General features: G+C 41.3%; 1 protein-coding gene across 4 annotated transcripts in view; it reads right to left on the bottom strand.

The window, feature by feature from the left end:
* Positions 1-26,084, bottom strand: part of LOC124721359 (ATP-dependent helicase brm) — a 439,280-nt gene that overhangs the window by 267,963 nt on the left and 145,233 nt on the right. For all 4 annotated transcript variants that reach the window (XM_047246290.1, XM_047246292.1, XM_047246291.1 and 1 more), the window contains one exon: positions 17,979-18,246. In XM_047246290.1, coding sequence (XP_047102246.1) covers positions 17,979-18,246 — 268 coding nt within the window. The remainder of the gene's footprint in view (positions 1-17,978; positions 18,247-26,084) is intronic.

Genomic DNA, 26,084 nt, shown 5'->3' with positions numbered 1-26,084 from the left:
AAATGGTATAATCTATATAATGGACCATACCGAATTATTCAGATACCTCATGCTGGGAGTTATCTTCTAAAAGATGAGGAACATAGAAAAATAAAAGGAGTTTATCTTCATCTTGAATTAAAAAGGTATTTTAGTTAGTCCAGAATAATTATTTTATTCATCAAGATATTTTATGAAGCAAGAGAAGACTAAGAATGTTTATATTTTCTAATTAGATTAGTAGATTAGTAGTCAATAGTTATAATTATTTTTTTAATTGAATTTAATTGAGTCATCCGAGTAGATGATAGGTTTTACAAGAAGAATCAATTAATTAATATAAGTTCCATTGAGTTATTGCTAGAACCATCTTAAAGAGGATTGTGTGTTGGAATTTTAGTTAATTAATTATGTGTTTATTCTAGATTAATGATGAATGTTTGTTTAGAATATTTGTTCACGTGTTGTGTGATGAAAGAAGCACCACACGCAGGTACACACAAGCACAACGAAAACTATAATCAGGATTAATTCGGATAGGTACACACAAGCACAATGAAAACTATAATCAGGATTAATTCGGATAGGAGAGTCATTTTAAAAGCGAGATCACTTATTTTGGGGAAAGCAAGTGAAGCCTGTATAGAAAGTGACCAAGTAACCAATGAGGGTACCAGAGAGTGAGAACTATTTTAAGTGACAGAATCAAAACGGTAAAGTAACGATAGTGTGAACAGGCTATGATTAATAAACTAAAGAAACTTGTATAGAATGCCAGGATACTATTCAAACTACTGAATGACATTGTTAGACAGAGGCAAAACATAGTGTCATTAGGAAATAGCAAATCATTAGTGCTGTGTGTGTGCACAAGGGAAAGGAGTGAAATAAGTGTTCCAGATTTCTGACTGTGGTGTTGCGGACTGCCAAGCTGCAGGCTGTACTGAGCTGTAATGCACTCTACCACTGACATCACCACCTCGCAACGGAGATCAACCCTCAACCAGCGACAATTGGATTGTAATTGCTGCTTTGTACAATCTGATGCAGTAGCATATACGCCAGAGGCTGGGAACAGAAGAAGCAGGCTTCGAACTGGGCCATGTCTCGCAGCCCACATGGTCCAGTGCCGTCGCAGCGTCAGTGCGATGATGCGACAACAACAGTGCAATGAAATGAATTATTTAAGTGATGAACCTTATGTTCATATGTTTGTAAATATCGATGTATTATTTCATGTTTATGTATGTGTGTGAATGGTGTTACATTTCAAATTAGTACATGTATGTGTAAGAGTGTGAAAAAACCAAAACAAGGACCTGACCTAAGAACGGACTTCGAAGCGGGAATAAAAGACCCACTTCATCGTCCGGGGGGCAAACTTAACACCCTAATGAACCCCAAAACCCAATTAGGAAAGACCATCTTGATGTAAAGTAGGGAAAAGTTATACTGACAGGCACGACAAATTTGCCGATGATATAACACCAGAAAGTCTTGTTAAACACCAACATTAAGCATTACAGAGTGTACTGTGGTAGAAAGGAAGAAGAAAGAAAGGTCATCCTTAGTTATTTGCCAAACATCTAAGTAATCATTGCAAATTAATACAATAAAAGTTAAGTCCAAAGAAATGCCAGTCAGAGATAACTTTTATGTGGAAGAGAGTTGTAAACACAATGAAGAAATTCAATGCGTTTACAATACTCATTCACGGAAAAAGTGAGTCTCTTGATAGCTATCGCGCTATGAAGTCATACGAGAGCAGCTCTTGCCATAGTTGAGCGAAAGGAGCGCGACGAGGTTGTTTTACTTTCAAGAGTCGTTGTAGCGTGACATAGATGCACGGATTTCATGAACTGATATTCAGACTAGGGACTTGAACCGAGATAGTATGCTGACTGTGTATACCGAGTTGTTGGACTTTATTAACAGAAGTGAACGTAGAGAAAGGAATGGACAAAGTTTCAAAAGACTATAATACACATTTAGTCTCATGTAGGAGACATTGACACGAATACATGAAGAAGATACAATTACGCCGAGGGTTAAAGCTGTTGTAATTGTCATGATACTTGACACTAACAGAACTGCCGGTGCTAATTAATGGCGTGATATTTATAAAGTATTTTGCAAAAAGGAACAATAAAATTGTTCATCAAAACTGGAAATTAAACGTGTTGCCTCCATCATTCTATGAATATTTGGTAATTGCTCATCAAAAGTTAATGAACAGCGACTATTTAACTTGGAAGTAACTTCGTGGACTGTTAGTTGTGACAAGGAAGGTTTGGATATACATAATATTATGACACAAGATAATTACAACATTGTTAAAGAGTATCTGTGGATCTCGCATCATATAGAGTGAACGATTTTACTTAGCAACGAACAAACAATGACCAATATGATCTGCAATTGAACGTTTTCCTCATTTTTGGTGATGTGGATGATGCGCATGAGGGAAGATTCATCAATTACTGCACTAAAGTGTTAACTGGGCACATAATAATTCAAATTCAAACCATAAGAGACAATCAGAGTGCGTAGTTCGCATTAACAAGGAAACTGTGCGGACTCGCAATCAAACTTAAATCAGGCAAGGAACGATTTCTTAAGAGCTTTTTCAGATCTTGTCTCTCGTTAACCAATGGAGACATCCATCATCACGCATCGCGTCTCGACTCCACCAACCGACCTGTAGCAGTAACAGCTCCACGGTGTCGACAACAGCAGCACGCGGAGGAGAGGGGATGTCACACTGTGCCTCAGGGTGCATCTTGGAAATATGATCCACAACTTTGGCTTGTAGCTTCATGTCTATTTCTGCATATGCTATGCACTGTTCTGGGACCAGTTTCGGGAGATTCGTTTAAACATATGTACCCACCAACATGTGTTTCTCGTGGCAAATCACGACCAAAAAGTTTGTTTTTGCAGATAGACTCAGCTGAGTCATTTCCAGTTGCACCAGTGCTAGCTAGCGAGTTAGTTAGTTTCATGTTCCATGGATCACTTGCACGATAAAATGTAATGATGTAGAATGAATCATTTTACATCACATCACAAATTAATTTGCAAATATAGTTACATGCCATGGTCTGCGAGTTATTGACAAAAATATATGTCCTTAATCAAAATCTGTGCCTCCATTTAATGTGAACTGAATTTACAGATTTTTATTCATAGCCCACAAACAACGTGTGATGCCTTCACTCATGAAGTTTTTGTATTTTTTCCAAATATTTTCTAAACTGAATAGGGAGAACGCTGTCAAGATTATTGCAGATAATATGCATATTTACTGTGGTTGAGCAGTATTCAACACATCAGCAAGTGAAGTGTCCCAGTGTCCATTGTTTTCATGATGATTTTATTCAAAATGGTTCAAATGGCTCTGAGCACTATGGGACTTAACATCTTAGGTCATCAGTCCCCTAGAACTTAGAACTACTTAAACCTAACTAAACTAAGGACATGACACACATCCATGCCCGAGGCAGGATTCGAACCTGCAACCGTAGCATTCGCGTGGTTCCTGACAGAAGCGCCTAGAACCGCTCGGCCACCATGGGCGGCGATGATTTTATTCTTCACAATAAGTGGCACATACTTGAGTTCTTAGAAGGATGTCGATCCACATACTTTAATAACAGTAATCACAATTAAAAGCATTCTGTATGGTTTGGGTGAATAGTGTAATGAGGGCATAATGTGATGGTCAAATATAAATTTGAATGTCCTACAATCCTCTGCTTGTCTGCAATGTTGAAACTTATTTAACTTATTTGCTGATGCATTCCATGTATTGCATGTTGGCACTTCAAAGTAGTATCTCAGCAAACAAATAATCCCCACAAAACGAGAAAAATGATGTTAATGTTGATGTTGTTGTTGTTGTTGGTGGTGGTGGTGGTGGTTGCACTTTCTGTTATGAACTACATGTGCTGCACATTTTTATGAGGAACTGGCTATGAACAACTGTTGGATGTCGTTCATGAATTGGAAATGATAAAATACTCCATGTTGCTTCATTGCTGCTACTGTAGCATCCCAGTTGATACTGTTCAAGTCCACTGATAGATGCTTTTGCATTCCCCACTTCAAAAACTGCCATTTTGCATCCTTATTTCACATATTTGCAAATGTATTCAATCAATTTCACCAAATTGCAAGACCTGACATCAATGTGTACTTTGTGAGTTTTTGAGAGTAACTCTGAATGTGGTACAACCCAATGATTATTGGCTTCATCATCACTATTTCATACTTTTAAGGTGATGGGTTAGCCACTATCTTCAATCAATCGCCGACAATATAATGGATATTCATCACTGGCAGTGGTAATCTTGGTGAGTAAGTCTCTTGGGCTTCATTTCATGCATTTCCCATCAGACATGCATGGTGCATTGCTCTTGAATATCCCACATGGACCATGAATGTTGTTTTTAGTGACCAACCAAAACTAGATCAATGTTTGCAAGTGGTATTTCTGCTGAGATGGCTTGATCAATTTGATGTGGTATCACTTTTTCAGTCAATCAAATCAATATGTGAGTTTGTGGCACTCCTCTTTCTAGCCATTCCCATGCAATACAAAACATGGTGATTGACAATGAGAGCCATTAAGGATTTCAATTTTTGTTTGAACACACATGTGGAAAAATCATGACGATCTGATGATGATTGTCCAGTTAATGAAAGTTCTTTTATTTCATCCCACACAGGATTGTGTGTCAACGTAACAGGAAAATCTGGGCAGCAATATGTGCAGATGTATGTAGTATCTTCTGCATATTCATAGACTCATTATGAAGGTAGCTGGGAGTATGTCCACTTCTCCAAATTCACTGAGATTCACACTGCCATCATTAACTACTACATCACGAAAATGTACGTACTCTTCGGAATGATTTGATTGAATCAAATGTACGAGTCATTCTATTTCGTCACCATGGACAAACTGCCTTTACTGGAAACACATAAAGTACAACTCAGTGGTACATAAACAACAGTGATGACAGATGTGTTGGTGGCTTAGAATATTTACAGTGACAATATATGTGCATTACTGGTATGACAGAAAACAAGCTCTGGAAATGAAGTGTTACGACCAGGATAAACATATTATTTTGTCCTGCCTCTCTTGATAAGCCTAACATAGCTATTCAGATGAATCTGCTGAACTTAATCAAGTATTATTTGTAATCACGAACATTTATAAATATGTTGTTTTTTATGCTATTTGTGTACATAATTTGCAGGGTTGCAGTTTTCACTAACACTGGTGTTCATCTACACCTAGCTATAGCTATCTCTCTAATCTTATTCTCATGATTCCGAGGCAATACGTATACAGTGGTCACATTTTCTTTTTTTTAATACAGATTCTCTAAATTTCTTTGAATACAGGTTCTCTAAATTTATGTAACAGGAATTTGCAAGAACTGCCATCTTACTTAAAAGGATTCCGTGTAAGGCCCCTGAGCATTTCTGTTACACTTTCACATGGCAATACCAACCTCTTACAATCTTAGCAGGGCATCTTTCAGTTCTACCGATATCTGTCATCATGCCTACTTGATAATGACTCCCAATACTAGAACAATATTCCAATATTGGTCACAATAGCATCTTGCATGTGACTCCCTTTACAGGTGCACTGAATTTTTCCAGAACCCTTGAAATGAATCTTTCACTAGTGTTCCCTAACACTGACACTTTGTGATCACCCCTTTTCATTTCCCTCCACAATATTAGCCTAAATACTAATTCGATGTTATGTCCTCTAGATGTTCACCACTAATTTTGTAATCAGATACTATATGATTCTCCCTCATTGTTATAAGCTTTATGTCACATTTATCCACATCTAAACAGAGTTGCCACACATTAAACAAAGTGGAAATTTTGTAGAAGTCTTTCTGCAGTTCCTTACAATCGTCTAACCACACTGCCAGCAAACAATATCATAGTGCTGAAGAATCTACGTGATAATTTGTTTATGTTGTAATATGTCCGAGGGTGACCACCTTCGCCAACTCACCACAAGCGGCTGAAGAGGAGGAGGGAGCTGGACATCCTGGGGCGAGCCCTTGAGGAGAGAATACTGCAGTCATTCTGCAAGCACACAGCGGGAAGCCAGGCAGACGCCCCCACAACACTCAAGGAAGGACACATTGTGAAGGGCCTGTCTGACAATGAGAAGCGTACTGAAAACTGATGGCCACTTGCAGCCATTAGGACAGAACGCCAAGAATGTAAGCACGAAAGTGTGTGAGTTGTTCTGGCCTGGCGGCAGTCATTTCACCTGCCTTACAAAGCAGGAATGTGCCAACAATTCCAGCACCCCATAGGCACATGGATGATCACACACAAAGCACGGGGAATTGGCACAGGGAGGCATGTGAAAGAAGTCAGCATTCTTAAGATGATGCTTTTCTCGACAGTATGGACATTCCTAATAAATCATGGACAACGGAAGACTCTGAGACGAAGCCCAAACATGAGTCTGCCCAGGCCTCACGCAGAGAGAGCGGTTACAAAGAAGTGTTGTGTAGCTGTTCTCACAACAGCCTAGGAATGCAGGAAAACATCATAAGAATGTGAAATCGTGAGAAAGATGCCAATTTACGAGGTACACACCAGCCCACACCAGATAGGAAATTTCCACCACGTACGGAGAGATGTGGCTATGAAACGGTGATCTGTCATTGGGCTGCATTGAAAATTCTGTCCGCCAATGACAACATGGAAAGGAAGAATATTTCGAAGAGGGGTTGAGCTGAGAGATCGAGGAGAAGTGATAAGGGGTGTCGTGGAGACACTGTAGAAGCGAGAGGACATGGGCACTCTTCCACCCATCACCAACATCCCTCTTCCGACACCATGATAGCACAGCTTCAGCCATATGACCAATGACAACAGTCAGACAATACAGAGATTGTACCTGGGCTTCACCACAAAGCCGCGATTTCTAAAGAGGGCAGAAGACTAGTGCCGTACAGCCCAAGGCGACACGCCAAACTGACACAGCGCCTGCCGCTGACAGCAGTACATGACGAACGATAACGAGTAATGGTGAGGCGATTTGTCGATTTGTCCCCTCCTCCTCCCCCTTAATAACTGAGTGATGTCCACACCCAGCCAAAGCAGCCCTGGGATTTATAATCTTGTTTTGGTTTGTGTAAACAGCATGAAAATAAATACATTTCTTTCATGTTTTGATTATATAAGCAATATTTTAAATTCATACATTAACCCCTTAATCATGAACTATTTGTGTTTGATTTCATTTCATTACTGACATCAAGCAATTGTTGTGCAAAGATGAGTATATATCAGGGACAGTATGAGCCACAGACAAGCCAATCTGTGGAAACATACGCTGCTCACTTTGTGGTTCTGGCACGATACTTGGACGATGAAATGTCAGACGAGGAATCGAGCAGTGCAGTATGCTCATATTTTCTTCCTCATATACAACATACACTTGTCGAGCCACTGTCAAGAGAACAGTTGTTCGATATTTTAAGGTCCTTGGACAACATCAAAGAGCAGGAGAAGCAAAAGGTGGCAAATGGAAACGCAATTAGGACAGAAAATGGGGTGCAGCAAGGGTTTGTGCACCGCAATGACAAGCAGAATTGGCGCAAAAACGGACGAAGGAGAGAAGAGGGGAACAGGCAAGTGAGAGATAAATGTCATGGTCCACACCAAGGAGCATAAGGCAGGAAAGAAGTGCCAAGCCACAGATGCCATGTGAACTGCATGAAAGCATCACATAATGGGAGAGACCATGAGAATAATGAAGATTTACCATCTCTGACCCCATCTCAGGCATAGGAGTGAGAGATCGTACAAATGAATGATAAGAGAAAATGAGATATCGCAGGGGATGGTGAAATATGCTCACTATTTTTTATTTACTTAAATTTGGCATATTTCGTGACAGTACCTTTTCGGTGAAATGTTTACAAGGCGATATTTGTCTTGGCTTCAGTTGTCTAGTGGAAGTATGATTCCACAATGCAGTTTCGTCGGCTGCAGAAATGACCTGGTTCAATGCGTTTGCCTCATTTTTGGTGCTTCAAATACCATTTCTTCGAATGTGGTTTCTTCTTACAGTTTATATAAAAAAAGTAGTAACATAATTCATTTTTTTCTGTTCACTTCCAAATTATTATGACGACGACCTCCACACTGTTCTACCGTCAATACACACCACGAGTTCACTGCCGACTGACTACAGTCAAAGACGACTCCAACGTCAAAGACATTTTACACAACACACAAGCTTCCACTTGTAATCAGTCTCTTTGATATTCTTCGTCGCATTTACTAATAGTAATCAATATGCTGTCACTCTCAAAAATATAAGTATATTAGCATATAATAAGGCAAATTACAATAAAAAATTCCGACAAAAAATATAAAAAAACATTTACAATTTGGTATCGACAAATCCGGTAGAAAATAACACATCTCCCAGATCCATTACAATGGCACAGTAGAGAAGGGTCATTGCATATGCAATGTGCAGTACTGACAATCACAAGCTCAAGACAACATTGACCAGTACTTTGATAACCCAGAGTTGCTGGAAAAAGCAGACAATTGGTGTCCTCTCATTGAAATAACCGTGGAAGGAATTATGACGAGAGCTTGTCTGGATTCTGGGTCGGAAGTGACAGCATTTTCAACGTCTTTTTACCCAAAGCTGGTAGAAAATGGTAGTAAATTAGATGAGTTACCCGTAAAAGGAATCTCACTAATTCCTGCTCTTGGGGCGAAAAGAAAGAAGGTAGAGAAACAGGTCTTGGTGTTGTTAAGCGACGGTAGAAGTACCATCCAGGTGAATGCAATTGTCATCTGTGGGTTGTCGCTCGGTTTTATAATAGGAATGACATACTCTTGAGTAGAGTGGTGATCATGGATTGGACCACTAAAACTGTGATCAGTTTATTCTAAGATTTAATCGCATGGGGTGCAGAGGGCACGAAGGTCACAGTTAATTTAGTAAAATGTATGGGCCACGGAAGCTAAAAGGTGATTTATTAGAGGGAACAGGGGTTCCAGACAAAGTCAGTTTGCCGTCCGCAAGTTGTGATGAGAATTCTACACACACAGCTGACGAAAGTGAATCTGATGGACAGGATGTGACTGGTTGTGAGTTAGAGAACCTCACACATGTCTTATTAGGGTGTAAAGGGCCACAGGCCGTAAATGAGTATGCTCCCACAATACTCCAAGCTACTCATGCAATTACTGATAACATGCTATAAAAGGAACATGATAATATGCAGAATGAGACCACGGTCAAATGCTGTGATGATGAGAGCGCTGAGAAAAGGAAAAAGGTTGATGGTGAAGCCCCCACAGCAACAGAGAAATTGATGTGGAGTGCAAAATGCGAGACTGAGTGCAGGGTGGCACAGGAGCACTGTGAAGTGCGCCCGCAGAAGTACTAATGCCCACTCACTAGCAGTAGAAGACTATGTTGTTCCCTCTACGGTCGCAAAATCTTCAAAAGTAAGATGGTGTCCAGAGGACTGCAAGTGTTTCCATGCGTTGAAATGGCGAGATAAACTGATCACGTCTCACTCAGGAACAAGGGACACAGTAGATGGCACACTGTGTATACACAATCAGCCAGTAGTTTGTGCGGATAATGCAGAGGTTGATCTGGTGGGATTACTTAGAAAGAGTATTCAAGCTAAGTCATGGTGGTTGAACCAGTTGCAGAGACAGGAGGTGAAGAAAACAATCATGGAGTTCAGGGTTACATTCTCGTTCCTACTGGGAAGATTTTGGGGAGTGGCCCACAAGTTTAGAGTAATGTGTGACCGGCCGCCAACAGGGAAAACATAGTCAGTGGCCTGGAAGCACCGTAAAGTTACCAGGAAAGCAACACAGGCGATGAAGGCAACCGGAGTTATATTGTGAGCAACGTTGAAATATGTGAATCCGCTTGCGATTATGCGTAAGAAATATGGGTTGGTCCATTGTTGCCTCAACATGAAGGTGTTAAATGATCATATTGAGGCAGATGGAACAAGGCCAGAGCCTATCTAGGACATACGGCACCAGTTTTTGGGAAAAATTTGGCTGTCAACCTTTGACATTACAGCCGGTTTCAGTCCAGTTGAGCTCAATCCATCCTGCCAAAAATACCATGCCTTCTTATTCGAAAGGGAACAGTACGTGTACAACTGAGTACCATTCAGACTTAAGGACTCAAGTTCAGCATTTTTGAGGGCCATGAATGGTATAACCACTCCAGAGATGACAGGAACGGAGGGTTCCAAATGATTGGAAAAGAGCACAGATAGTCCCAGTCTTCAAGAAGGGTCGTCGAGCAGATGCGCAAAACTGTAGACCTATATCTCTGACGTCGATCTCTTGTAGAATTTTAGAACATGTTTTTGCTTGTGTATCATGTCATTTCTGGAAACCCAGAATCTACTATGTAGGAATCAACATGGATTCCGGAAACAGCGATCGTGTGAGACCCAACTCGCTTTATTTGTTCATGAGACCCAGAAAATATTAGATACAGGCTCCCAGGTAGATGCTATTTTTCTTGACTTCCGGAAGGCGTTCGATACAGTTCCGCACTGTCGCCTGATAAACAAAGTAAGAGCCTACGGAATATCAGACCAGCTGTGTGGCTGGATTGAAGAGTTTTTAGCAAACAGAACACAGCATGTTGTTATCAATGGAGAGACGTCTACAGACGTTAAAGTAACCTCTGGCGTGCCACAGGGGAGTGTTATGGGACCATTGCTTTTCACAATATATATAAATGACCTAGTAGATAGTGTCGGAAGTTCCATGCGGCTTTTCGCGGATGATGCTGTAGTATACAGAGAAGTTGCAGCATTAGAAAATTGTAGCGAAATGCAGGAAGATCTGCAGCGGATAGGTACTTGGTGCAGGGAGTTGCAACTGACCCTTAACATAGACAAATGTAATGTATTGCGAATACATAGAAAGAAGGATCCTTTATTGTATGATTCTATGATAGCGGAACAAACACTGGTAGCAGTTACTTCTGTAAAATATCTGGGAGTATGCGTGCGGAACGATTTGAAGTGGAATGATCATATAAAATTAATTGTTGGTAAGGCGGGTACCAGGTTGAGATTCATTGGGAGAGTCCTTAGAAAATGTAGTCCATCAACAAAGGAGGTGGCTTACAAAACACTCGTTCTACCTATACTTGAGTATTGCTCATCAGTGTGGGATCCGTACCAGATCGGTCTGACGGAGGAGATAGAGAAGATCCAAAGAAGAGCGGCGCGTTTCGTCACAGGGTTATTTGGTAACCGTGATAGCGTTACGGAGATGTTTAATAAACTCAAGTGGCAGACTCTGCAAGAGAGGCGCTCTGCATCGCGGTGTAGCTTGCTCGCCAGGTTTCGAGAGGGTGCGTTTCTGGATGAGGTATCGAATATATTGCTTCCCCCTACTTATACCTCCCGAGGAGATCACGAATGTAAAATTAGAGAGATTAGAGCGCGCACGGAGGCTTTCACACAGTCGTTCTTCCCGCGAACCATACGCGACTGGAATAGGAAAGGGAGGTAATGACAGTGGCACGTAAAGTGCCCTCCGCCACACACCGTTGGGTGGCTTGCGGAGTATCGATGTAGATGTAGATGTAGATGTAGATGTAGATGTAGAATTTTGTGCTGCCTACATCGACAACATAATTGTTGTGTCTGCAACTTTAGAAGAACACGTGGCAGCTGGTGGAGGTACTACAGGGATACAGCGCAACCCTCAGGCCTGACAAAGTGAACCTGTGTACAAACAGGTAAATCTCAGGTTTGAGATCTCACTGGAAGATATCCGTCTCGAAAAATGCAAATTGGTGGAAATCACAAAAAGGAGATGGCCATCCGGTGTACGAGAATTAAGACAGTTCTTGGGGCTGGTTTCATTTTGCAGGGGCCACATTGTCAACTTCTCGCAGGTATTGAGTCCTCTATACGTGCTGTTGAAGAAGGGCAAGAATTGGAACTGGGGAAACGAGGAGGAAAATGCATTCGAGAAGGTTAAGATTGCGTTTCATGACAGTATTTGTTTGGCACATCCTGTCTTCTCGGCATCTTTTCAACTCTTCACAGACACAAATGCACAAGGCATTGGGGGATGTCTACAACAGGAAGCCAAGGATGGGAACGCACACATTGTGGCCACATGTAGCCAGATGCTACTGGATGCAGAGACATGGTACTTCACTTCAGAATTGGAAATTCTGGCCATAGTCTATGCGACAAAACAGTTTAGGAGCTACCTGCTTGGCTGAAAAACTTGTGTATATACAGACCACCATGCTCTAACATTCCTAAGAACCGTCAGATACATGAGCAACAGAGTGATGCATTGGGCCTTGGTGATTCAGGAATTCGATCTGGAAATCAGGAGACAGTTAGCCACAGTAAAAGATCAACAGCCAGAAATCCAGAGAGTAAAGGATTTCCTGACGTACGGTGTTGGTGGAGAGGATGTGAAAATTTGAAATATTGCTCTACTGTGCACAACTGAGTGGAGGGTATGTTTCTGGTAGAATGTGAAAGAACAAAGGTGTAAAATTTGGCTCCCTGACACACTTTTAGAAGATTTAATCGAACACTATCACAAGCATCTTGGCCATTGCAGGGCGATGAAGTTGTATGTGACAATCACCAAGGAGTGGGAACAGCCATTCTCAGACAGAAAGTTATGGAGATACTTACAAAATGCGACACGTGTCAGTGTGTAAAACATCCAAACACGATTGTGCAAGGTGAAAGCATGCCATCACACCTTAAGCACCGAATGACCTGGTGTGTGTTCATCAATATGTCCCTCTGCTGAAGGGATAGTTTGGGTGGCACTTTATTTTCAGTGTTGTGGACGCATTTACTAAGCACGTCAGGCTTTACGCCACAAACCACACCACAACAAAAAGCAGTGTGAAAATTTTGACAGAAGATTATGTGCACACAAGTGGAAGGCCCAAGAAAGCCCTCTCAGCCCATGCTACAATTTTCACATCTCCAAGCAGGAAGGCAGGATTAGAAAAGGAAAGGATCAAAGTGACACTCTTCTCAATTAGAAATCCTCAGTCCAACCCTGCAGAATGATACATGCGACAGCTGGAAATGTTCTTTAGAATATTGGTTCCTCACAGACACAATGCCTGGGTACGGCACCCACCGAAGATAGAGAGATACTTCAAAGAAGCCACGCGTTGTAGTACAGCATACAGACTAATAGACCTACAGTTTCAGAAACCGGAGAGTCCATGGCTGACAGGATTGTCAAACCGCTGGCGGGAGGAGAAGTAGAGACACACCAGCAACACATGAACCAAGCACAAGAGTTCATGATGGAGGAAGTGATGAAAAAAAATCGAAAGGGAGCAGGGAAAATGGACAAAGACTTATAAGGTCGGGGACTAAGTCCTCGTAAGAAAACATAGGCCATCGGATGCCAAAAAGAAAAGAATAACAAAGTTATTCCACCTGTACGAGGGCCCATACTCAGTTCGACAGGTAGTAGCTCCCAATGCCTACGCAATTTATGATGGCAAACGCAAGGTTGGGATTTTTAACACCTGCAGCCTGAGAACATACATGACTCAATAGAGTATTGTTTGGAAGTAGTGGCATAGAAAATTGTAGATGTCTGTTAACAGCATGCTGTATCTTGTGAACAGATTTTCTGTTGTTGTAATTAGTACTTATTGTGCTTACCATAGACAGTCATTTTATGAGTACCTGAAGAATAGAATACTTGGTGTGAATGTGGAGAGATGATATGATAGTTGCACGAGTGTGTGCCTGCGGTCCGTGCACCATTGCAAAGTGCAGTGCAAGGAGGAGAGGACCTGCCCGCATTCGACAGCATACTTCCAGTAGCGAGGGAGTATCAGGCAGCTCATGCAAGCACATTGCCATGTCCATGTCTTTCAAATTTTGTTTTTTTTGTTGTATATATTTAATTGCAATGCAGTGTTATAGATCCATGTTTTACCGTATTACGATGCGAGATGTTCTGTGTAATGACTCTAGCGTGAAAGGTGAAAACCAGACACGCACCAATATTTGATGAGATTTCTGTTGCAGCATACAGAGGCATACCAAAGGTTACCTTGCAGTTGGCGGAGAAGACATTTTACCTTTGCAAAGTACTGCGTGAAACGTTGACTGAAGCATGTTAGGATTATTTTGCATGTTAAAATTTAAGGGTTGGGTAAAACATCGCGAGTGTACAAAGTAAGGTACACAAAAGATTTGTTTTTAGATTATTGACATTCTAGGCATCAGCACGGCTTGCACAGCTGGCACTATTGAATTTAGTAAAAATTTTGCATGCTTAAGTTATGGCTATATAAAGTTAGGTACACAAACAATTTTGTTTGATGGCATTCAATTCCGTTCACGTGGCTTGCACAGCTGACACTATGTAACCTAGTAAATGAGAAGGAGGCCTCCCAAAGATCAGTGATGAGTATTTTATACATACTGATTGTGAGTTCTATGGAAGAAGGGAAGGTGAAAATCTTATTTTTTACATCTTAAAAGGAAAGAAAATACGTGCACTGTTGACGAAAACGTGAAGGTGCTACCCATCCCCTCCCATCTAGGATATCCTTATCAGTCCAATAAAGTGTCATTGGAAAATTTATTGCTTGTGTGACCAGATGTTTGAACTGACATCCATTCTGTATCGATTTTATAGCACTCTTTGATGAACAACACAACTTAAGGCCAACTCTTGTGTCACTTGCCTTAATGCTGTCTTGAGTATTTTCCATATTTGCATTTCTGACAAATAAATCTTTTATAAACATTACTTCTGTGTAAAGTGAACTTTTGTTTCACATGTCTTAACTCTATGTGTTGACTAAATGTATACTATTCTCATCTGTGACGTGATGGAACATTATTATTGTGAGCAGTTTATTTTTTATTTAGACTCGTCTTGAATACATGTTTATTTTGCATACATCCTTTGCACGTCTGTACTGTTATCATCACTTTCATTGTGTTCAATGTTACTTGCGTTCCTCGTGTATTGTTTAGTTGTCTTGATCTTCATTTATTTGTGCATGTCTTCTCTTACGTACATATGCGACGTTATCATCACGTTCAATGTAACAGTGTTCTTGATGAAAAGTTTGTTTGTAAGGAAATTTATTTATCTGTATGTGTCTTGCACCTCTTTACTAAGAGCGACCATATATGTAAATGGTTGATTGGACTTGACAGGCTAGGGTACAACTGAAAACGTAATATCCCTACAATATCCCACATCAGTGAATAAGTGTTAGTGTAGCTGTTACGGAGTGAAATTTTTTGTTTTCTTTTGAAGTGTGTGTGTGTGTGTGTGTGTGTGTGATGGGCCAAGTGAATATAGAGGGGCCACTTTGCCATGACTTCCAAACTTCCGTATCAGAAGCTTAATAGTCATGACAAGGAGCTGTGTAATACATCCAACCTCGGCCACTTTTGCCAACTCGCCACAAGCGACTGAGGAGGAGGAGGGACCCAGACACCCTGGTGTGAGTCCCCAAGGAGAGGACACTGCGGTCATTCTTCAAGCACACAGTGGGAAGCTGCGTGGACACCCCCACCTCGCTCAAGGAGGGACACATTGCGAAGGGCCTGTCTGACAATGAGAAGCCTGGCGAGAACTGATTGACACCCGCAGCCATTAGGATGAAATGACAACAATGTACACATGAAAGCATGAGAGTTCTTCTGGCCCGGCAGCAGTCATTTTACATGACTTAGAAAGCAGAAATGTGCCGACAATTCCAGCACCCCAGGGGCACAGGGAGCAGGAGCATACACAACGCATGGGAAATCGGTGGAGGGAGGTGTGTGAAAGAAGTCAGCATCCTTAAGAAGACATTTTCCTCGACAGTAAGGACGCCGGCAGACTCTGAGACGAAGCCCGAACATGAGTCTGTCCAGACCTCATACAGAGAGATCGGTCACAAAGAAATGTTCTGCAGCTGCTCTCACAACAGCCTCAGAAAGCAGGAAAACATCGTAAGAATGTGAAATCATGAGAAAGATGCCAATTCACGAGGCACACGCCAGCCCACACCAGATGGGAAATTTCCACCCCACACGGACAGGTGCGGCTATGAAATGGCGATCTGTCATTGGGCTGCATTGAAAATTCTGTCCGCCAATGACAACACGGAAAGGAAGAATGTTTCGAAGAGGGGTTGAGCTGAGAGATCGAGGAGAAGTGATAAGGGGAGTCGTGGAGACACTGTAGAAGCAAGAGGACATGGGCACTCTTCCACCCATCGCCAACACCCACCTTCTGACACCATGATAGCACAGCTTCAGCCATATGACCAACAACAACAGTCAGACAACACAGAGATTGTACCTGGGCTTCGCCACAAAGCCGCGATTTCTGAAGAGGGCAGAAGACTAGTGCCGCACAGCCCAAGGCGACACGCCAAACTGACACAGCGCCTGCCGCCGACAGCAGTACATGACGAACGATAATGATTAATGGTGAGACGATTTGTCGATTTGTCCCCTCCTCCTTCCCCTTAATAACTGAGTGATGTCCACACCCAGTCAAAGCAGCCCTGGGATTTATAATTTTGTTTTGGTTTGTGTAAACAGCATGAAAATAAATACATTTCTTTCATGTTTTGATTATATAAGCACTCTTTTAAATTCATACATGAACCCCTTAATCACGAACCATTTGTGTTTGATTTCATTTCATTATTGACATAAGAAATTGTTGGCTCCTAATGTGGGGAAATCTCATTAGTCATCTACTCGTCATTTCATGTCGAACAGCAGAGAGAAGAAATTGCACGTCACTACAATGGATACCAAAAACATTAGGTATCCTATTATCTTTTCTTGAGGCACACCCAGTATTCTTTCATTTCTGTGGAACAAGTGCTGCCCGGTACAACATACTGGGTACTATTAATCAAATATCCCTTGCACCAATCATGTATATTGTACAATACTTTGTACGATCATATCTCAGTAGTTGTTAACAATGTAGTATGGTGTTGAACACATTCTGGTACGCCAGGATGACAGTACCTACCTATTCACATGCATCTATTCTTTGAGAGACATCATGCTTGAATTAAATAGGCTGTTTTTCACATGACTAATCTTTTTCTGAATCCGCACCAAATCTTTGAGAGAAGTTTTGTTTTCCTCCTGTAATGTCATAATTTTGGAGCTCAGAATATGGTCAAGGGTACTGCAACATATGGAAGTCAGTGATATTGATCTATAATATTATGCATCTATTACCCTTTCTGCAGCAGTGACTCACAACCTTTTCAAGTCACATGAGACTATTTGTTGCACACACAATTCTCGATAAACATCAGCTACCAAACAAGAGGCATGAAGTTAATAAAATAAACCTTAATTCTGAGGTAAATATGAAACAGTAGCTAAAAGCTATGTAATAAGACCTGAGAAAGAAAGAGCTTGCAACTGTTCCTTGAACTGCAAGTTGGTAAGCATCTTTCCAATACTACAGAAACCTAAAGAATACAGTAGTTCACTGCTTAAGAAATTAATGTAATTATACAGTCTCCCATTTTACACTAAAAACAATCAAACTGCTGCAATCTAATGTAATGTGATTAAACAGAAGAATAATTAGAGAAAAAATTAAAAATATCCCGTATAGTTAAATTAATGTCAGAATGAAAGGGAAAAAGTAGGTCTACATTTTCTTCTATCAATGCAAAAGTTCTCTACTTATCCTATCAGATACTGAAACCCCTAAAAATACACTGTACTCACAACAGCAGCTCATAAAATATATTGTGCTTACTACAGTAGTATGCTGGAAAAAACGTGAAGTGTTCATATTTACAATTAAATTTTCTACTATTTATTTTTTTCAAAAATGAAAGTATGTGCTGTCATTACACTGTATTATTTAGAAAACTCAAAGTAAAGCAAAGCTTTATTCGCTAAATCTTCTCTTACCACTATCAGGCGGTGGTGGCTGCATCTGAAGAGAACGTGACTGTTGCTGTTGCTGAAATGGTGATGGAGGTGTGGGACACTGCGTGGGGTGTGGTACTGGAGTATCAAGTCGCTTGCCCTGCACTGCAAGTGCCAACTGCTGTGAGAGTGGCTGATTCCGTACCAACAATCTATATGCCATAATCTGCACACGGAGTTGTTGCAATTGGCCAGGAGAAAATGAATGTTGCGGAGCTGGCTTCTGTGCATCAGGCTGGCCACCAAATGACTGAACAAAAGACAGTATGTGCAATTGTTAACAGCCTATAAATGATTGGACATAATCAGATAAAAAAATCTATTGGCATTCACTCACAGTAAATTTGCTAAATGAAGTAAATAGTTATGTTTATGCAAATAATATTAATTATTATAATAACTGTAATTATTATTATTACTGGTGTGAAATTTAAAACTTTCCCAGTGTACAGACTGTTCCATAAAATTTTGGGTGCACTACCAGATGTCTGCAACTTCCTGTCACAATATCTTGGCACAGAGTCTTCTGGCCATCTTCAGGTGAATACTGAACAAATGCTCTGAGCTCACGTATTTTAGAACCCACCAGCACATATGTGGTGTATTTTGTTGGTGTTGCTTATCTACTATATATTGGGAATGTTTCAGTAAAAATAGGTAGACTATTAAAAAGATATAAAGTTAATGTAATCTTTTCTATTCATTCCAAAATCTTGGTGCCTTTGGGCTCTGTAAAAGACGACTTAGAGTTGTGAAAGGCAGGTGTTTACAGGAAATCTTATACAGGGCAAATGACACACATTGTGCAGGATCACACTGTCCAACATCAACAGCATACTCACCTCCTTCGAGCCAAGAAGTCCACTACTGCTGAAATTGTATTTCCACTGGTCATTTGATGATATACAACGAAACAAAAATTGTGGCCCATACATCAAACTTCCACCGCTCCATAGGCAATGAACCAGTGGAAATACAACTGTATGTGTTCCTTAGCAAGTGAATCAAATGAGACGGTGCTGTCTGCTTAAATTCTGTGTGGAATCCTATCACAGAAAAAGTTCATGCTCTGCATATCCAGCATCATTCTGCCATTTTATCGAGCCAAGACAATTGAACTGAAATTGATGCAGCGAGTTCCTATTACAGAGGGCGTGTGGCAAAGCACACAGACTTTCAGCAGAAGCGCATGCACCCAAGTACCACATGTGCAATGTCAAAAGCATGTACCTGCAGGGTCTTAAACATCTGATGTCAGATCATTTGCATCAGTATTCACTTGCAGGTGGCCAGAAGACTCTGCGTTGATACATTGTAGCAGCAAGTTGCAGACATCTCGCAGTTCTCCCAAAATTTTAGGGAACATTTTTGTTACTACTGCTATTATTATTATTATTATTAGACAGATGTATAGAAAAAAGAACAAATATCAACATAAAATGTTTGACACACAGGAATTACCTACATAAATTGATTTAAAAATGCTTTTCAGAAAAAGGTTACCTAAATGTAGAGAACAACTTTAAAAATACATTACTCAGACTGTGGAAGAAACTATTCCCCTCAAGACTGCAGAAGAAACTATTCCCCTTAAAAAGAAAGCAAATATGCCTAGTGGGATGACGATTGTGATCAATTAATCATAAAAAAGACAATGAGCTTGGAACATCTGGAATGTAAATAGAAATGGCAAAAATGTGCAAAATTTTATAGAAGCCAGGAAAAAAGATCAGATTACAACATATAAAAGATCGACCGATGTCAGGAATATTTTAAACAAATACACACCATGAAGTTTGCAGTTTATATATTAAAAAACATGAAAGACTGCATATAATAACAGTGAGAACTGCAGAATACTTGCAAGTTAATTCACATAGCTACATAGCCACAATCACACATCACAAAAATACGAATTTAATTTTGATAATAAAATCCAAATTCAAGCAGATTCAAAGTCACCAACAACAGAAGAAATCAGAAAAAAATCTTAAAAAAGCTTAAAAATAAAAAAAGCATTAGGACAACACAATCTAATTGTTGAATTATGGAGACATTCTAGTGACAACATTATTTTTTCTTTAACATTAGTGAAATCTAGACAGCAAACAGCTCCTTACCATCAAATTAAACATTGTTGTTAATAAATTCACTATGTAAGAAAGGAAAGAAAGCAGATCCTAACAATTATAGAGGAATCTCCCTCTTGCCAGTAATGTATAAGATCTTGTCCATGGCACTTTCGAAGAGAGCTTAAGAAATACTTGATCCACAGCTAGGAGAGCATGACGCAGGATTTAGGAAGGGAGATTTTGTGCAAAGCAAATACTAAATCTGAAGAAAATAACACAAATGAGGGAAATCTGAATTTGAAATGCTTGATAACTTTTTTAAATTTTAAAAAATCTACCACACAATCAATAGAAATGCACTCATGAACACTATAAAGGAATTTGGACTCAATAATAAAACAACAGAAATAATTAAAAGAATCTTAACAAACACAACATCAAAAGCAAAATTTACAGGGCACCTGTTAAAATCTTTTGAAACACAGAAATGTTTAAAACAAGGAGATGGTCGGTCACCTCAATTTTTCAATTGTACTCTGAAGAAAGTAACAAGAGACTAGAAGAAATCCATCAATAGTTAGGGCATTCAATTTGGAAGAAATCCATCAATAGTTAGGGCATTCAATTTGGAAGAAATCCAACTAAAATCACCATAAATTATCTAGCTTCTGCAGACGACTTTGTGTAATTACTGACTCACTGGATAGTACCAAAAAACAAAATGGCAGTACTACAGAAACAAACAGTCAAAATAGGACTAGAAATATCATTTGAAAACCACAGTTCATGATAAATATCAGTGGTGCCTCCTAAAATCTTAAAATTAATAACACAATATCTACAATAAACTGTTTTTAGTATCCAGGAGAACAGATAATAAGCAATACAAAAAAAAAGATAGCAATAGAAAAAAGAGGACACAGGGTGGAGAGTGCATTCCTTATGACATAAAACACATATAACAAAAACCTTTGTCTTTGAACAAAAGACTAAAATACTGTCAAAAAGCATGAAGGCCTGAAACTCTCCTAAACTAACTAGAGCTGCAGAACTCAAAAAAATAGAAAAAGTTAAATAAAGAATTATAAGAAAAATACTGGAACCTCAAAGTAATAGTTACACAGAACAGAAACTGATTAAGGTCAAAATTTGAAAATGTAACTTGTGTAACGAGGAAAAGAAGAGTACAGTTTTATGGACACACATACCGAAGGGATAACAACAGATAACCAAGCGGATTTTCAACTTACTTAACAGCTACAAATCCACACTGTTCAAGAACACATTTTAAAGAAGCAACAGAAAAGGCAGGATTTCAGAAAAGAAAGAAGTCATCAAATGGAAGGAATGTGGACTCCAGAAGAAAAGCAATGAGACTCTCAAAGGACGAAGAAAGTCTGGGAACAAAGAAAATTAAACACAAAGAAGCAGAGCAGAAGTTTATCCATTGTACCCTCCAAAAAGGATATTTGAATAAATATAAATAAGTATTATAATTACAGTTTTCAATGTCATTTTCGGTCTGGAATTTCATAGATCATGCTTTTATTAGTAAGATTTTAAACTTTTGTGACATATTATGTCATCTACTGTCAAGTAATAAAACTGAAATAGAATAAAAATTTATAATTCGACTAACGTGGAACGGCATTTACAGATCATCATTTCTACTCACTCAATCTACAACATGCTGAGACAAAGAAAGACAATGTCACCAACAAATTCAGTTGTTCTGAAGAACCCTATAAACCTCTTCATTGAAACTTCCTGGCAGATTAAAACTGTGTGCCCGACCGAGACTCGAACTCGGGACCTTTGCCTTTCGCGGGCAAGTGCTCTACCAACTGAGCTACCCAAGCACGACTCACGCCCCGTCCTCACAGCTTTACTTCTGCCAGTACCTCGTCTCCTACTTTCCAAACCTTACAGAAGCTCTCCTGCAAAACTTGCAGAACTAGCACTCCTGAAAGAAAGGATATTGTGGAGACATGGCTTAGCCACAGCCTGGGCAATGTTTCCAGAATTAGATTTTCACTCTGCAGCGGAGTGTGCGCTGATATGAAACTTCATGGCAGATTAAAACTGTGTGCCGGACCGAGGCTCGAAGTTTGGAAAGTAGGAGACGAGGTACTGGCAGAGGTAAAGCTGTGAGGATGGGGCGTGAGTCGTGCTTGGGTAGCTCAGTTGGTAGAGCACTTGCCCGCGAAAGGCAAAGGTCCCGAGTTCGAGTCTCGGTCGGGCACACAGTTTTAATCTGCCAGGAAGTTTCATATCAGCGCACACTCCGCTGCAGAGTGAAAATCTCATTCTGGAAACATCCCCCAGGCTGTGGCTAAGCCATGTCTCCGCAATATCCTTTCTTTCAGGAGTGCTAGTTCTGCAAGGTTCGCAGGAGAGCTTCTGTAAAGTTTGGAAGGTAGGAGACGAGGTACTGGCAGAAGTAAAGCTGTGAGTACCGGGCGTGAGTCGTGCTTCGGTAGCTCAGATGGTAGAGCACTTGCCCGCGAAAGGCAAAGGTCCCGAGTTCGAGTCTCGGTCGGGCACACAGTTTTAATCTGCCAGGAAGTTTCATATCAGCGCACACTCCGCTGCAGAGTGAAAATCTCATTCTGGAAACATCCCCCAGGCTGTGGCTAAGCCATGTCTCCGCAATATCCTTTCTTTCAGGAGTGCTAGTTCTGCAAGGTTCGCAGGAGAGCTTCTGTAAAGTTTGGAAGGTAGGAGACGAGGTACTGGCAGAAGTAAAGCTGTGAGTACCGGGCGTGAGTCGTGCTTCGGTAGCTCAGATGGTAGAGCACTTGCCCGCGAAAGGCAAAGGTCCCGAGTTCGAGTCTCGGTCGGGCACACAGTTTTAATCTGCCAGGAAGTTTCATATCAGCGCACACTCCGCTGCAGAGTGAAAATCTCATTCTGGAAACATCCCCCAGGCTGTGGCTAAGCCATGTCTCCGCAATATCCTTTCTTTCAGGAGTGCTAGTTCTGCAAGGTTCGCAGGAGAGCTTCTGTAAAGTTTGGAAGGTAGGAGACGAGGTACTGGCAGAAGTAAAGCTGTGAGTACCGGGCGTGAGTCGTGCTTCGGTAGCTCAGATGGTAGAGCACTTGCCCGCGAAAGGCAAAGGTCCCGAGTTCGAGTCTCGGTCGGGCACACAGTTTTAATCTGCCAGGAAGTTTCATATCAGCGCACACTCCGCTGCAGAGTGAAAATCTCATTCTGGAAACATCCCCCAGGCTGTGGCTAAGCCATGTCTCCGCAATATCCTTTCTTTCAGGAGTGCTAGTTCTGCAAGGTTCGCAGGAGAGCTTCTGTAAAGTTTGGAAGGTAGGAGACGAGGTACTGGCAGAAGTAAAGCTGTGAGTACCGGGCGTGAGTCGTGCTTCGGTAGCTCAGATGGTAGAGCACTTGCCCGCGAAAGGCAAAGGTCCCGAGTTCGAGTCTCGGTCGGGCACACAGTTTTAATCTGCCAGGAAGTTTCATATCAGCGCACACTCCGCTGCAGAGTGAAAATCTCATTCTGGAAACATCCCCCAGGCTGTGGCTAAGCCATGTCTCCGCAATATCCTTTCTTGCAGGAGTGCTAGTTCTGCAAGGTTCGCAGGAGAGCTTCTGTAAAGTTTGGAAGGTAGGAGACGAGGTACTGGCAGAAGTAAAGCTGTGAGTACCGGGCGTGAGTCGTGCTTCGGTAGCTCAGATGGTAGAGCACTTGCCCGCGAAAGGCAAAGGTCCCGAGTTCGAGTCTCGGTCGGGCACACAGTTTTAATCTGCCAGGAAGTTTCATATCAGCGCACACTCCGCTGCAGAGTGAAAATCTCATTCTGGAAACATCCCCCAGGCTGTGGCTAAGCCATGTCTCCGCAATATCCTTTCTTTCAGGAGTGCTAGTTCTGCAAGGTTCGCAGGAGAGCTTCTGTAAAGTTTGGAAGGTAGGAGACGAGGTACTGGCAGAAGTAAAGCTGTGAGTACCGGGCGTGAGTCGTGCTTCGGTAGCTCAGATGGTAGAGCACTTGCCCGCGAAAGGCAAAGGTCCCGAGTTCGAGTCTCGGTCGGGCACACAGTTTTAATCTGCCAGGAAGTTTCATATCAGCGCACACTCCGCTGCAGAGTGAAAATCTCATTCTGGAAACATCCCCCAGGCTGTGGCTAAGCCATGTCTCCGCAATATCCTTTCTTTCAGGAGTGCTAGTTCTGCAAGGTTCGCAGGAGAGCTTCTGTAAAGTTTGGAAGGTAGGAGACGAGGTACTGGCAGAAGTAAAGCTGTGAGTACCGGGCGTGAGTCGTGCTTCGGTAGCTCAGTTGGTAGAGCACTTGCCCGCGAAAGGCAAAGGTCCCGAGTTCGAGTCTCGGTCGGGCACACAGTTTTAATCTGCCAGGAAGTTTCATATCAGCGCACACTCCGCTGCAGAGTGAAAATCTCATTCTGGAAACATCCCCCAGGCTGTGGCTAAGCCATGTCTCCGCAATATCCTTTCTTTCAGGAGTGCTAGTTCTGCAAGGTTCGCAGGAGAGCTTCTGTAAAGTTTGGAAGGTAGGAGACGAGGTACTGGCAGAAGTAAAGCTGTGAGTACCGGGCGTGAGTCGTGCTTCGGTAGCTCAGATGGTAGAGCACTTGCCCGCGAAAGGCAAAGGTCCCGAGTTCGAGTCTCGGTCGGGCACACAGTTTTAATCTGCCAGGAAGTTTCATATCAGCGCACACTCCGCTGCAGAGTGAAAATCTCATTCTGGAAACATCCCCCAGGCTGTGGCTAAGCCATGTCTCCGCAATATCCTTTCTTTCAGGAGTGCTAGTTCTGCAAGGTTCGCAGGAGAGCTTCTGTAAAGTTTGGAAGGTAGGAGACGAGGTACTGGCAGAAGTAAAGCTGTGAGTACCGGGCGTGAGTCGTGCTTCGGTAGCTCAGATGGTAGAGCACTTGCCCGCGAAAGGCAAAGGTCCCGAGTTCGAGTCTCGGTCGGGCACACAGTTTTAATCTGCCAGGAAGTTTCATATCAGCGCACACTCCGCTGCAGAGTGAAAATCTCATTCTGGGAACCTCTTCATTGTTACATTCAGTCTGGCAGATTCCACACTAAATCCCATAAATCTCCTCACTGTTACACTCATACATCCTACACTAAAAATCCTTCAACTGAAAACCACTGAGATGATAAGTTACAGTAAAAGTCGTAAAAAGTTATGATTATAAAAGCAGCTTTGTAAATTTAAGCAGTTTCTGTGAAGGAGTCTTCAAACAGATCTTAGAAATTTCTTATCTGGAAATGGTTTTCATTGGGTTGCTCCTTGGGCCTTTCTTGCAGAGCTTCTCGGGTTCATCTACAATCCATTCGCCTGGCTGCATTTCCAGCCAGTCTCCACTTCGTTTTCAGTAGTCATAATTATATGTTCCACTCCAGCCTATTCCCTGGTCCATTTGTTTGTTGCCCTGCCTCTCATTATAATTCTGAACATGCATCTCTATTACTCACTGAGCAACCCAGGGTTTCTGAATGTTTTTCACAGTAAAAGTCTGTGTTTAACTGCAATAAGCAAACACTGATAACACACACTGATTGCAAACTTTATTTTTAAAATAAATAGTAGAACATTCACTATTAAGATATTTCATTCACTGTTGAAGTCTTTCTGTGCTAAGGGAATGCTATCAGCAAAACAAAAGTGATTTAGTTTTGTTCCATTAACGTAGATTGCTCTTCTTTTTCCATGTTTAAGGATCTGAACATTTCTTCTACGGCTGCTGAGATTAATTTTCGTGATATGTAATCTCCTTACCTGACTTCTCTTTCATTTCTGAATTTCCCACTATAATAACAAAGGCTAACGAAAGCTGTAGAACGGATGTATATCTTGGAATGTAGGTTTTTTTGAAAAATTTCAACGATGATATCATTTTGGGTTATCAGCTGAGTCGTTTCGCAATGTTTCCTACTGGTCATCTTCGAGGAAAGTGTCGATTTCATGTCCAGCTTGTTCCTTTATAGCCACTGGACTGCACATTCCTCTGTCAAGTGCCAAATAGACGGGGC

The sequence above is a fragment of the Schistocerca piceifrons genome, chromosome X (genome assembly GCF_021461385.2).
Source record: "Schistocerca piceifrons isolate TAMUIC-IGC-003096 chromosome X, iqSchPice1.1, whole genome shotgun sequence".
NCBI lineage: Eukaryota > Metazoa > Arthropoda > Insecta > Orthoptera > Acrididae > Schistocerca > Schistocerca piceifrons.
Note: the sequence above shows the minus strand (reverse complement) of the source record. Positions and strands in the feature narration are given on the sequence as shown.